The sequence below is a fragment of the Somniosus microcephalus genome, chromosome 13 (assembly GCF_052327205.1).
Source record: "Somniosus microcephalus isolate GS21.2 chromosome 13, FLI_Smic_1.0, whole genome shotgun sequence".
In the NCBI taxonomy this organism is placed as follows: Eukaryota; Metazoa; Chordata; class Chondrichthyes; order Squaliformes; family Somniosidae; genus Somniosus; species Somniosus microcephalus.
Window position 1 is genome coordinate 40260686 of NC_140999.1, and position 12741 is coordinate 40273426.

Below are 12741 nucleotides of genomic sequence, written 5' to 3' on the forward strand. Positions count from 1 at the left end.
ATAATGTGCAGAGCGTGGTGTTGGTGCATTTTATAAGACAGATTTTATTCTCCTGCTACCACCCCTTCCTCTTTACTTCTGGTGCCAGTAACACCTGCATAACACTGATTAGCTGTTATGGCTCAGATTTATACACATTGAGTCGTTGACTTGTTAAATGCTCACAGATGTGATTTGTTGTGTTGAGGAAACCCTTTATAGCTTTCTCATAGAAAGGCCCCAATCTGAGAACTCTCTGGGTTTGCCTCAGGGGTCAGTATAAGACCTAAGATGGGTTCCCCAGATGTCCTTATGACCAAGCTCATTGAATTTTTAGTTTTTGGTTTTATTTCACCCTTTCCATTAACTCCCCCTCCCCAGCTTTCTCACCTTCTTTCAAACCCTGTTGTATAATGACTATATTGTGTGCCCTCTCCTCAGTCCCTGCAAATGTAATTTCCTGCTTTTGCACATTTGAAATTTGTTCCGATGAGTTTAAAGGAATTAGAAACCCTTTCCATCTACCTGGATACTCCCGGTGGTACAAAATGTACAATAAAAAGAATCTAATATCAGTTACAGTGATCAATGACTTGCAGGAGTCTGACATGACATAAACCCCCAACCCTTCTGGGGGAACTTGCATACCTGTTCAAACACCATGTCCATTGATTCTCGGGGCGGGGGTGTCTGTGTGTGGTAATTAGTGAAGTTTTAGATGAACTAAAACTATGAATCCCTTTTCCTGTATGGATTGCAATGGGTCTCACGTTCCCTCTGCTATGAGCAGGGGACCCGGCCACTAAAGTGGCTTCCCAGGATTCGAACAACGCTGGCTCAGATTTTGGTCATCCAGAAGTCTCGGCTGCCATTATGATGCACAGGCTTATTCCTGTCTGTGATCTCACCAAGCGCTGCGGACACCCGATCTGGCAGGTCTCTGTGAGGTGACAATTTTGACTTTTTAAAAAGTCTCAGTCAATATTTTATATGTTCTTGTGGCCATCTAGTGACATTGCTTACTGATAGTCAGGGCACGTTTAATTGTTAGCTGCTACCTGGCTTGACACTTTAAGCCACTGTTCAGTTGCTTCCTGTGTGGAGGTGATCTAAATATCATGATGTCAGTAGAGCCTATTTACTATTATTGTTTGAAGTTTCTCTGAATTGACAGCTGTTTGGTCCATTCCTTTTGGCAGAAACTAGGATATCACAGCAACTAATGACTATTTTAAAATATACTTTTTTTTAAGTGTCTAGTTATTTGGGTGTTTTATGCAAAGTGTGACATCTGAATGGTGACACTCCTCTCATAACTTTAATATATTACTAGTGAATCTCCTCTGGTGTTGCTTGCAATAAGTCAGAGGCGACACTATCATAAGGACAGGACCATTACACTGTAAAACACAATGGCCCAGAAATTCGGGTCCCAACGCGTGAGTACGCACAGGGTACTCGCGCGTAGGCCCAATGAAAGTGCCAGTTTCGTGTATGCACTGCGCATGCGTGGGAAACCGGCACTTCCATTCCCCTGAAAGAAGGGGTTGACAGGTGGAACGCGTGCGCTGGAGAGGCAGCGCGTGCGCATGGAACTTACGTTTTTTTTGCAGGTTTCTCCGGGAGGGTAAGTCTCCAGCAGTTACACTTTTAAAAAGCAGGCGCAAGGCCTGCTTTTAACAAGGTAAGTGGTGAATTAATTAAAATTAAAACATTTTTCCACAAGTTTATTATTTTTAAATATTTTAAAGAAAGGTAAGTTTATTTTTAGCCCCGTTAGAAAATGTAATTAATTTTTTCAACAATTTAAATTATTGTTTAAAATAGTTATTTCATGTAATTTATAGTTATTTTTAAAATGTGATTTAAAAAAATAATAATTATTTGATGTTTTAGTGATGTTTTGGGGCTTATAGTATTTATAGGTTTGACAGCTCTTCCTGTCAAACTTATGAATGAAGCATTCCCTGCTACCATTGGCACTCCATGGCCCACATGATCCCAGGGGACGCATCGAACTAACTGCGCCCCTGGGATACACAAGCACTGTGCACTGGCAGTTGGAGGAGGCCCAGGATTGGAATCCCACGTGGGCCCACAGCTCAATGGCCGGCGCGCTAGGTAAGTGCAGGTCGGGGACTTGTACCCGCGGGAAGCCCCCGACCCAAATTTCTGGGCCATTGTATGAGTCTACTGTTGAAGTGTAGGTGCATGTCACTCTAAGTTTACAAAGTCTAATTATAAGTAAGTGGGTTCATGCACAGGTGACTTGAGAGGCTGCAGATATTATGGCTCAAGTATGTTCTGTTCTTGGAGCATTTCTATGTTTGCCTTTGTTTCTTTTCATTTTTAACTTTTTTTTTGCAACTAATCTGAATTAGACAGCATGCGAGACTTTCAGACAGAAGTACGACAAACAGGAAATGCACACATATGTAAAGTTTTTTTTCAGTATAAAATAGTATTTGAACAAAAGCACCCTTCACCCCAACTTTTCTTCCACTTGAAACACAGACTGTACTCACAATCCTGCATGAATGGATTCTTCCTGGAGCTTACTGATCTCTAGATCGTTCACATGGGCCAACATCAGAGGGGTTTCTGACTGACTCGCCAGGTTCATCAAGATTATTGATGTTTCTTCTGTTCCCTTTTCATGTAGAGAAGAATTGTCTTTCATTTATTGAAACATCTGCCTTGGATTCAACTAACGTAGAGGAGGCATTCCAAAATATCTTGACAGGTAAAACCAAAAAGATTGTCTAGATCCAAATAGATGTATCTGTACTGTGACTGAATGAAATACAACAGGATAAAAAGAGAAAAATTATAAATCTAAAATCAAAACAGAAACTGTCAAATCCACAGCAGGTCCATCAGCACTGGAGGGTAATGTACAAAAGAAAAGACCATTAAGCCCATCGGTGCTTGACACTATCCAATGCTTTGGGTTGGAAATTCTTTACTAGATCCTTGAGTTCATGCTGTATATTGCAAATTTTCTGGTTTAACTATAATAAATTGTAATGCAAAATGTGGGGGTGGGGGGGTTAATTAGAGGTCATATCTGGGAAGGGAGGTGATGATCAGAGATTGGTCTTGATTCAAGTCATAAAAGACTAAATTTTTAAGTTTTCTCTGTGGAAATCTCTATACCGGTCGCATTGTGACAATTTTAAATCGTCTCCCTGACAATCTGAATGCTGTGTGTTTGTATTGGAGAAATACATATACTGACTAATGAGTTGATGTCACTGCAAAGGAGACTGTGTGGTCCTAACAAGTGGCTTGTTTAAGAAGCATCACAGATGACTGCCACTATTGGTGCTGACCAGCCCACTAGTGAATCAGAGCTGCTGTTCTGTAAGTGTGAAACTATGTAAGGAAAACCTGTCGGGCAGTTCCTGGGAACTTTGCTTTGATTGGCAGACTGTGATATTAAAAGTTTTACCTTTGTGGTATTTTCCTTTGGCCCAACTTGGAATTCAGAGCAATCCAGGAGTATAACTTGCTCCTTATCAAAGTTGCTTCAGTGAACCTGCGCTTTGCCAAGCTGGCATGAGTAGAACGTTCAGTGAATATCAGATCCCAAGCATAAACTTCAGTGTGAATCCCCAGCCTAAATTACTTCTAAGATCGCTATATAGAGTTTCAGGCATTTATTGTTTTGAAACAGGCACTATACATTAAACACTTTAATCTAGTGAAATATGTTTTGTTTGCTTTTGCTTCTGTTAAATTGTACTCCACAAACCTGATTTGTATTTGCTATCAAGATGTACAGTCTGCCAATGTTACTTGTTCATAAGGCAGTGATCAGGAGGGTACAGTGAAGTCCTGTATCTTTTCCAGTGCATACATTAACAATGAAAAGTCTTAAATGTTCCCCTGAAGCATACTATCACACATTATTAATGATCAGGGAGGCTATTTGGCCCATCTTAATTCATCAATCTATCCAGAAGACCCACCTCCTACTCCCTCGACCCTATTCCCACTAAACTGCCTTCAATTGTCTCTTAAATGATTCTAGGGTCTACACATCCACTGCTCTATCTGGGAGTCCTTTTCATGTGTTGATCACTCTGTGTGCAGAAGAATTTCCTGATCTCGGTTCTAAATTTGCCTTTTACTAATTTGAACCCGTGTCCCCTTTCCTTACTCTCACAATTTACTTTAAAGTAATATTCTGGATTTACCTTGTGCATACTCTTATCTATCTTGTTAACCTCAATAAGATCTCCTCTCAGACGCCTCCTTTCCAGGCTGAATAGCCCACATTTGTCCAGCCTTTTCTCGTAACTCTGACCTCTGGCATTGGGATCAGCCTTGTGGCTCTTCTCTGCACTGCCCTCAGCAGGTGACTGTCTCCCTCGTGTCGCAGCGACCATAATTGGATACACGACTCCAGGCACGGTCTGATCGTAGCACCGACATATTCAACTGTTTTGGCTAAATAGTTGACCATTCTACAGATTTTGTTCATTGCTGCTCATGGATATGTTTAGCCTCAGTCTCTTGCTATTTCATGGAGTACATGTGTTGCTTATTTTTCTTCATGTGCGGCTCATAAGATCACATTTTGGTTCACGAAAGTAGGCTTGCCTGTTGAAACAGACTTTTTGCTTGGGGCATAAGCATCTGAGGCGAGCATGAATCATAGCAGGGTTAGAACATTTGATAAAGTTTACACGAGCGTGTTTGATTACTACAGCCTAGGAACATCTTTCTCTAGTTTTTCTCCTATCTCCCCTGATGCCCTCTCTGAACTTATCTTGTCCATGAGACCCACCTCCTACTCCCTTGACCCTATTCCCACTAAACTGCTGACCACCCAACTTCCCTTCCTGTCCCCCATGTTAGCTGATATTGGTAACGGTTCTCTCTCCTCGGGTACTGTCCCCATCTCCTTCAAATGTGCCGTCATCACCCCTCTCAAAAAAAACAAAAAAAAAAACAACCTTTGAGCCTCCGTCCTTACAAATTACCGTCTTATCACCAACCCCCTTTCCTTCACTAAAGTCCTCGAACGTGTTGTCGCCTCCCAAATCTGTACCCACCTTTCCCGGAAAACCATGTTTGAATCTTTCAATCAGGTTACCGCCCCTGCCAGAGTACCAAAATGGCTCTTATCAAAGTTGTAAATGACATCCTATGTGACTGACAATGGTAAACTATCCCTCTTTGTCCTCCTCGATCTGCCTGCAGCCCTTGACACGGTTAACCACACCATCCTCCTCCAACGCCTCTCCATCGTCCAGCTGGGTGGGACTGCACTCACCTGGTTCCATTCTTATCTATCTAGTAGCCAGAGAATCACCTGCAATGGCTTCTCTTCCTGCTCCTGCGCCGTTACCTCGTGTCCCCCAAGAATCTATCGTTGGCCCCCTCCCATTTCTCATCTACATGCTGCCCCTCAGCGACATCATCCGAAAACACAGCATCAGTTTCCACATGTACGCTGACGACTCCCAGCTCTACCTCAACACCACCTCTCTCGACCCCTTCACTGTCTCTAAATTGTCACACTGCTTAGCCAACATCAGTATTGGATGAGCAGAAATTTCCTACAACTAAATATTGGGAAGACTGAAGCCATTGTCTTCGGTCCTTGGTACAAATGCTTTTCCCTAGCCACCGACTCCATTCCTCTCCCTGGCAACTGTCTGAGGCTGAATCAGATCGTTTGCAACCTTGGTGTCTGTTAAATCCGTGAATCTTGAGGTATGGTGTTCTTCAATAAATAGACGGAGACTGCAGATGAACAATCAACAGGTGCTAACTGGATGAGGGTATTCTAAAAACTAACAGTACAGATCCCTACTCAGGGTTTATATACAGGTGTGGTCACTGCCGGTACTACAGTATACAGGAGCTGTAAAAGTAGTTCTCCTCTTAAAAGGTACATACACTACAATTCCTCCCCTTTTAGATTAACAGTACCATAACATTCATTTAACAGTTAACACTTTTACATGCACATTAACTGAAATAGTCCATTTTATAAATTCAGTCTTTGGGGCGGCTTCCTGATCCTTTCTGGATAGCGCCTTTCCTGAGTGTCTTGCTCTTGGTGCGGAGGCGATTCTGGCCCCCTGTTGTCTGTTAGTTCATCAGCTTCCGATGCTACTGTTTCTGGGGTAGATGCTACCGGTATGTCGGGTTCATCACCAGGTACGCGAGACATGGGGTTGACTCGTTCCTGTGACGCCAGGATCTGGTCGACATGGCGTCTCACGATGTTCTCCCCAACATCCACTGTGTACATTAGTGGCCCCTGCCATGTGCATATTGTTCCTGGTTGCCATTTCTCTGTTCGGTAGTCGCGGGCCAAGACTGGTTGTCCTACATTGAAGCTCCTTGTCGGCTTCTCATTGATGTGCTGGAATTGCTTATTCTCAACATTTCTTCGTATATTTGGTCTGAGCAAATCAAGACGAGATCTCAACCTTCGGTTAAAGAACATCATGGCCGGGGTCTGGTTGGTAACGGCATGTGTCGCATTTCTGTAGGCTAACAGGAAATTGTCCACCTTATGCTGCAGTGGAATGTCGTCATCGCACATGGCCCTTACTGCCTTTTTAAAGGTTTGTACGAACCTCTCAGCCAATCCATTTGTGGCTGGATGATACGGGGCGGATGTGTAATGCCTTACCCCATTCCTTCTCATAAATTTCCGAAACTCTTTGGACACAAACTGTGGTCCGTTATCAGAGCAAATCTGCTCTGGCAAGCCGTTCCTGGCAAATATGGTCCGTAGTACTGCAATCGTTTTCTCTGTGGTGGTGGAGGACATTTTGATCACCTCAGGCCATTTTGAGTGCGCATCCACTGCTATTAAGAACATTGAGTCCATGAATGGACCAGCAAAATCAATATGCACCCGTTGCCATGGAGAGGAGGGCCACTCCCATGGGTGTAGAGGGGCATGTGGTGGTGCATTTTGGACCTTCTTGCATCCTGAGCAGCTCTTGGTTAGGTCCTCGATTTGTTGATCGATCCCCGGCCACCACGCATAAGCCCTAGCAAGGCTTTTCATTTTCACCCCTCCCAGATGGCCTTCGTGAAGCTCATTGAGCACTCTCTCCCTTAACTTGGGTGGAATTACCACTCGGGATCCACACATCAATGTCCCCTGGCATACTGACAGCTGTTCTCTTCTGGTAGAGAATGCTGGCAACAGTGAGTCGCCATGTGTTGGCCATCCCTTCACCGTCAAATCATATACCCGAGACAGTGTCGGGTCATTTCGGGTCTCCTTCTCTATATCCGCGTTAGTTACTGGCAAGCGTTCAATTATAGTTGAATAAAATATTTCGACAGGGTCCACTGCTGGTACTTCCTCCGCAGTAGGCAGTGGCAGGCGTGATAGCCCATCAGCGTTTCCATGCTGTTTCGTGCCCTTATACTCTATTTCATATTTGTTCGCCCCTAGAAAAAGGGACCATCTTTGTAGCCGTTGCGCAGTCATCACCGGAACGCCCTTCTTTGGATTAAAGATGGAGACAAGTGGTTGGTGGTCAGTCAGCAAGGTGAACTTCTGTCCGTGCAGATAGTGGTTGAACTTTTTCACTCCCCACACTAGGCTGAGGGCCTCCCTGTCAATCTGGGCGTAGTTGCGCTCGGCTGAGGTTAGTGACCGAGACGCAAAGGCTACTGGCCTCTCCAAGCCGTCCGGGAATTTGTGCGACAGCACCGCTCCAATACCATAGGGTGATGCATCACACGCCAACCGAATTGGTAGTGCTGGGTTGAAATGAGCCAACACCTCTTTTGATGTGATCAATTCTTTGCACTTCTGGAAAGCTCGTTTACATTCGTCATTCCACTTCCATGGTACCCCCATTTGCAGTAGGGTGTTCAGTGGGTGTAATACTGTAGACAAATTTGGCAAGAACTTATGGTAGTAGTTCACCAGCCCGAGGAACGACCTCAGTTGTGACACATTTTCCGGTGCTGGAGCCTTGACTACTGCCTCAATCTTTTCAGGGGACTTATGTAACCCCTCTTCATCAATAACGTGGCCACAATACGAGATCTGCTTCTGGAAAAACTCGCATTTGTGGCGATTAGCTCGGAGCCCATATTCCTTCAATCTAGTGAGCACCTGCTCCAGGTTGGCGAGGTGATCACTGTCATTTTCGCCCGTGACCAGGATGTCGTCCAAATAACACTGGGTCCCTGGAATCCCTTGTAGGACTTGATCCATTGCCCTTTGCCAAATAGCCGGAGCTGATGCTACCCCGAACACCAGCCGGTTGTATTGGTAGAGACCTTTGTGAGTATTGATCGTGAGGTATTGTTTCGAGGCTTCTTCTACCTCCATTTGCAGGTACGCCTGGGCCAGATCAATCTTAGTGAAGCATTTTCCTCCAGATAGCGAGGCGAAAATATCTTCAATCCGCAGAAGCGGATATTGTACCATGTGAAGGACTGGGTTCACTGTCACCTTAAAGTCCCCACAGATGCGAACCTTCTTTGGTTCCCCAGGCGTATTACTCAACGACCTCTTCATTACAGGAACGATGGGTGTAGCCCACTCGCTCCAGTCCACTTTGTACAGTACTCCTGAATGTTCCAAACCTTCCAGCTCTGCTTCGACAGCTGGGCGGATCGCATAAGGCACCGGTCTGGCCTTAAAAATCTTTGGGCTTGCATTTTCCTCCAATTTGATCGTCGCAGTTATGCCTTTTAGTGTTCCGAGTTCCTCCTGGAACACTTCTTGTGCGTCAGTTAGCATTTTTGACAGTCGTCCAGGTGTAACGTCGTCATCCTTTTTGGCCTCTACCGTCAGTGCTTGTATGGAATGCCAATCTAACTATCTTCCGGATCCATTCACGTCCTAGTAGTGGTGGTCCTCCATCTGGCAATACATATAGGTCCATTTTTGGTGTTTCCTTGCCGTTGTATATCACGTTCACCCTTATTTTTCCTTTGGGGTAGACTTTTTGCCCCGTGTACGTCTTCAAGACAATCTTTGTATCTCTCAAGGGTATATGTGAGAATAGCCGCTTGTAGTCCCTTCGGTTTATGACTGTTAGGGCTGATCCTGTGTCCAATTCCATTTTCACTTGGACTCTGTCTATCTTGAGCGTGACCCAGATAGTTTGGTGATCCTCCATTTTGATTACATTATGTAGTTTCAGACAACCCAGCTCCTTGCTTCCGGAGTCTGTATCACTTTTCTGTTCGTCTGAACTACTCTCCGTCACCTTATGTACCTTTTTGTACTTCTCCTGTGGAGATTTCTTGCTGCTGGTTTTCTTTCCCGACCTGCAGACTCTTGCTATGTGTCCTGCTTTTCCACACTGTCTGCACACTTGGTCCTTGAACCAACAATCCTTCTGGTCGTGTGTTGTTCTGCCGCAGCGATAACACTTCACTGCTCCATATGACATTTCATTGGTGCCATATTCTTGCGGTCTCCGTTGTATCTCTGCAGCGCCCCGTTGTATCTCTGCAGCGCCCCGTGCGGCTGCTTCGTGTGATACTGCCATGCTGAAAGCCTTGTCCAGCGTAAGATCCTTTTCTGATAGAAGCCGTTTCTGGGTTCCTTCACTTTGAAGCCCACTCACAAACTTGTCCCTTAACGTATCTGCTAGTCCCGTTCCAAACTGGCAGTGTTTCGATAGCTTGCGCAGTTCCGTTAAATACTCAGCATTACTTTCGTCTTTATGCTGGTTCCTTTTGTGAAACTTAAATCTTTCTGCTATCAGCAGCGGTGTGGGGTTTAAGTGGTCCTGTAGGATTGCCACTATGCTTTCAAAATCCTTATCCACTGGCTTCTCTGGGGTTACTAGGTTTCGCAGTAAGCCATACGTTTTTGCACCCATGGAATTCAACAATACCAGTGCTTTCCTGGCATCTGGCACTTCATTCGCCTTGCAGTACACTTCAATGCGTTCTACATAAGTCGCCCAATCTTCGACTTCATTGTCGAAAGCTGTGACACTGCCACTCTTCGGCATCCCTGGGTGTGGTTAGACTGGCTAAAAATGGCGTCTCCCGCGCTCTCCCTTCTTCTCTGCTGCGGCTCAAATGGCGTCTCCCACGCTTCCTTTCTTCCCCGCGGACGCTGCTCAGCCTTTGAGCACTGGCTGCGCTCTGCGCGTTTTCCTGCGCGCCTCTCTCGTTGACGCCGCTCGGTCCTGAACCCCAGCTGCGCTTTACCCTCTCTTTTTTTGTTTTCCGTCGACGCCGCTCGGTCTTCAACCCCCGGCTGCGCCCTGTGCGCTTTACCCTCTCTCTTACCCTGTCGACGCTGCTCGGCCTTTTCTATGCCGTCGGTCGGCTCCAGCCGCCGCTGTCCGGGAAGGGTCTGCGCCGTACCTGTTGCCAGCCTGTTGCGCTGGATCGTCGTGACTGGAGAACCAAGCCCAGCTCTCAACAGCCTCCCCTGCGATGCTCAATCTCTGCTGGATGACTGGGCGGTTGCTCGTGGTCGACGCCCGTGCTTCTGGCCTCGACTTTCTTCCACTGTTCTCCAGGAGCGAATCCCTTGGAGGAATGTAGAGTTGCAGGTAGGTTCGAATCTGCCTCGTCGCCACTGTTAAATCCGTGAATCTTGAGGTATGGTGTTCTTCAATAAATAGACGGAGACTGCAGATGAACAATCAACAGGTGTTTACTGGATGAGGGTATTCTTAAAAACTAACAGTACAGATCCCTACTCAGGGTTTATATACAGGTGTGGTCACTGCCGGTACTACAGTATACAGGAGCTGTAAAAGTAGTTCTCCTCTTAAAGGTACATACACTACAGTGTCGTATTTGTCCCCGAGATGAACTTCCAATCACATATCCGCGCCATCACTAAGACCGCCTATTTCCACCTCCGTAACATCATCCGACTCCGCCCCTGTCTCAGCTCATCTGCTGCTGAAACTTTCATCATGCCTTTGTTACCTCGAGACTTGACTATTCCATTGCACTCCTGGCCTCCCATCTTCCATGCTTCGTAAACTTAAGGTCATCCAAAAATTCTACTACCTGTATCCAAACTTGCATCAAGTCCCATTTAGCCATCATCCCTGTGCTCCCTGACTACACTGGCTCCCGGTTAAGCAACGCCTTGATTTTAAAATTCTTTTAAACTTGCATAAATTGCATTTAACATAGTAAAATGTCCCCAGGCGCTTCACAGGAGCGTTATCAAACAAAAGTTGACACCAAGCCACATAAGGAGATATTAAGACAGATGACAAAAAGATCGGTCAAAAAGTAAGGTTTTAAGGAGCATCTTAAAGGAGGAAAGAGAGGCGGAGAGGTTTAGGAAGTGAATTCCAGAACTTAGGGCCTCGGCAGCTGAAGGCACGGCCACAATCAGTGGCGCGATTAAAATCGGGGGCGTGATTAAAATCGGGGATGCTCAAGAGGCCAGTATTGGAGAAGCGCAAAGATCTCGGAGGGTTGTCAGGCTGGAGGAGGTTACAGAGATAGAAGGGGCGAGGCTATGGAGGGATTTGAAAAGAAGGATGAGAATTTTAAAATTCTTTGTTGCCGGACCGGGAGCCAATGTAGGTCAGTGAGCACAGGGGTGATGGGTGAACGGGACTTGGTGCGAGTTAGGACATGGGGCAGCCGAGTTTTGGATCAGCTCAAGTTTAGGTAGGGTGGAAGATGGGAGGCTGTGGTCTACGATCGAATGTGAAGAATGGCCATATGAGCAAAATGGTGGAGGGTGCCCATTGCCTTGTGTGGGGCATGGGAGGGGCTGAAAAGTAATTTTATAAAGAGTGGGATTCCAGAGTAACTAAAATTATTTTTCTTTTCTTTTCCAGAAATTTACCGCATAGTTTCTCAGAAGCAGATCTCGGACCGATTGGCCCACGAGTCGCCTGGGAGCGACGTGGTGGAGATCGATGTCCCCCCAACAAGCGACGGGCAGAAGTCTAATAAACTGCAGTGTTGCCAGAATATGTGAGCTGCTTCAGCTGCTCCTTTGATTCCCCACTCCTGCCTGTGCATTATAGTGTGTTTGGAACGCTTCTGTCCAATGCCCTATATGATTTAATCCGTTTCTTTTGGATGTTTTTTTTTGCTGCAACTACAGAACAGATATTTCAAACTTTTCAGAATAAGCAGCAATGAATTGCCTGAAACATACCGGTGATGGCATGGGATCCCTCTGCATGAGGCCCAGAAACATGCTGCCACTAATTCAAAGATAGGTTTACCAGCTCCGTATTCTCAGCTGAGAATAACTACGCAGAGCCAAGCTGAGGTGCTTTCCCTCTGTGCTTCAGGGCCTGACTGATGGGATGAAAGATTTGCCTCTCTGCCGGCTCTGAAGGCCAGAGGGAGGTGAGTTTGGGACTGCCTCATTCCAATTCCAAGTGGGTTTGGATCCACAGTGCAAACCTGGAATAATTCAGGACAAATTCAGTTTCAGGCCACCAGAAATCACAAGGCAATAACCTGAAGTAATTTTCAAAAGAGAAATTATTTATCCAGAAATAAGATGGTGAAATACTTGTTATATTACAGAACTGCTGCAGTTTTATAGTAAATAAAATTCAAAAATAAATGTATTGTGAAATTCTGGCCGTGTCTCTCAGCCTATTCTTGTATTTATTTATTTGTAAACGAGTTGCTATATCAGAGACCAAATCTTGTGCCCATCCATGTGTCCTATTCATATAACAACTTGTGTTTCTACAGAGCTCTTCACAGAGAGTGATGGCCAGAGCACTTTACAGGGTGATGAGCGCCAAGCAGGAAGAAGATGGGGGCTAGGGGAGGATGCAAGCACATTTGAAGAGC

The 12741-nt window shown here is 45.5% G+C and overlaps 1 protein-coding gene across 1 annotated transcript in view; it reads left to right on the forward strand.

Annotated features, from left to right (window-relative positions):
- Window positions 1-12520, forward strand: part of LOC147108251 (ras-related protein Rab-11B-like) — a 35816-nt gene extending 23296 nt beyond the window's left edge. The window contains exons 4-5 of the mRNA XM_086004796.1: window positions 2642-2722; window positions 11760-12520. Of these exons, the coding sequence (XP_085860922.1) occupies window positions 2642-2722; window positions 11760-11902 (224 nt within the window). The 3' untranslated portion in view covers window positions 11903-12520. The remainder of the gene's footprint in view (window positions 1-2641; window positions 2723-11759) is intronic.
- The last annotated feature ends 221 nt before the right edge of the window (window positions 12521-12741 follow it).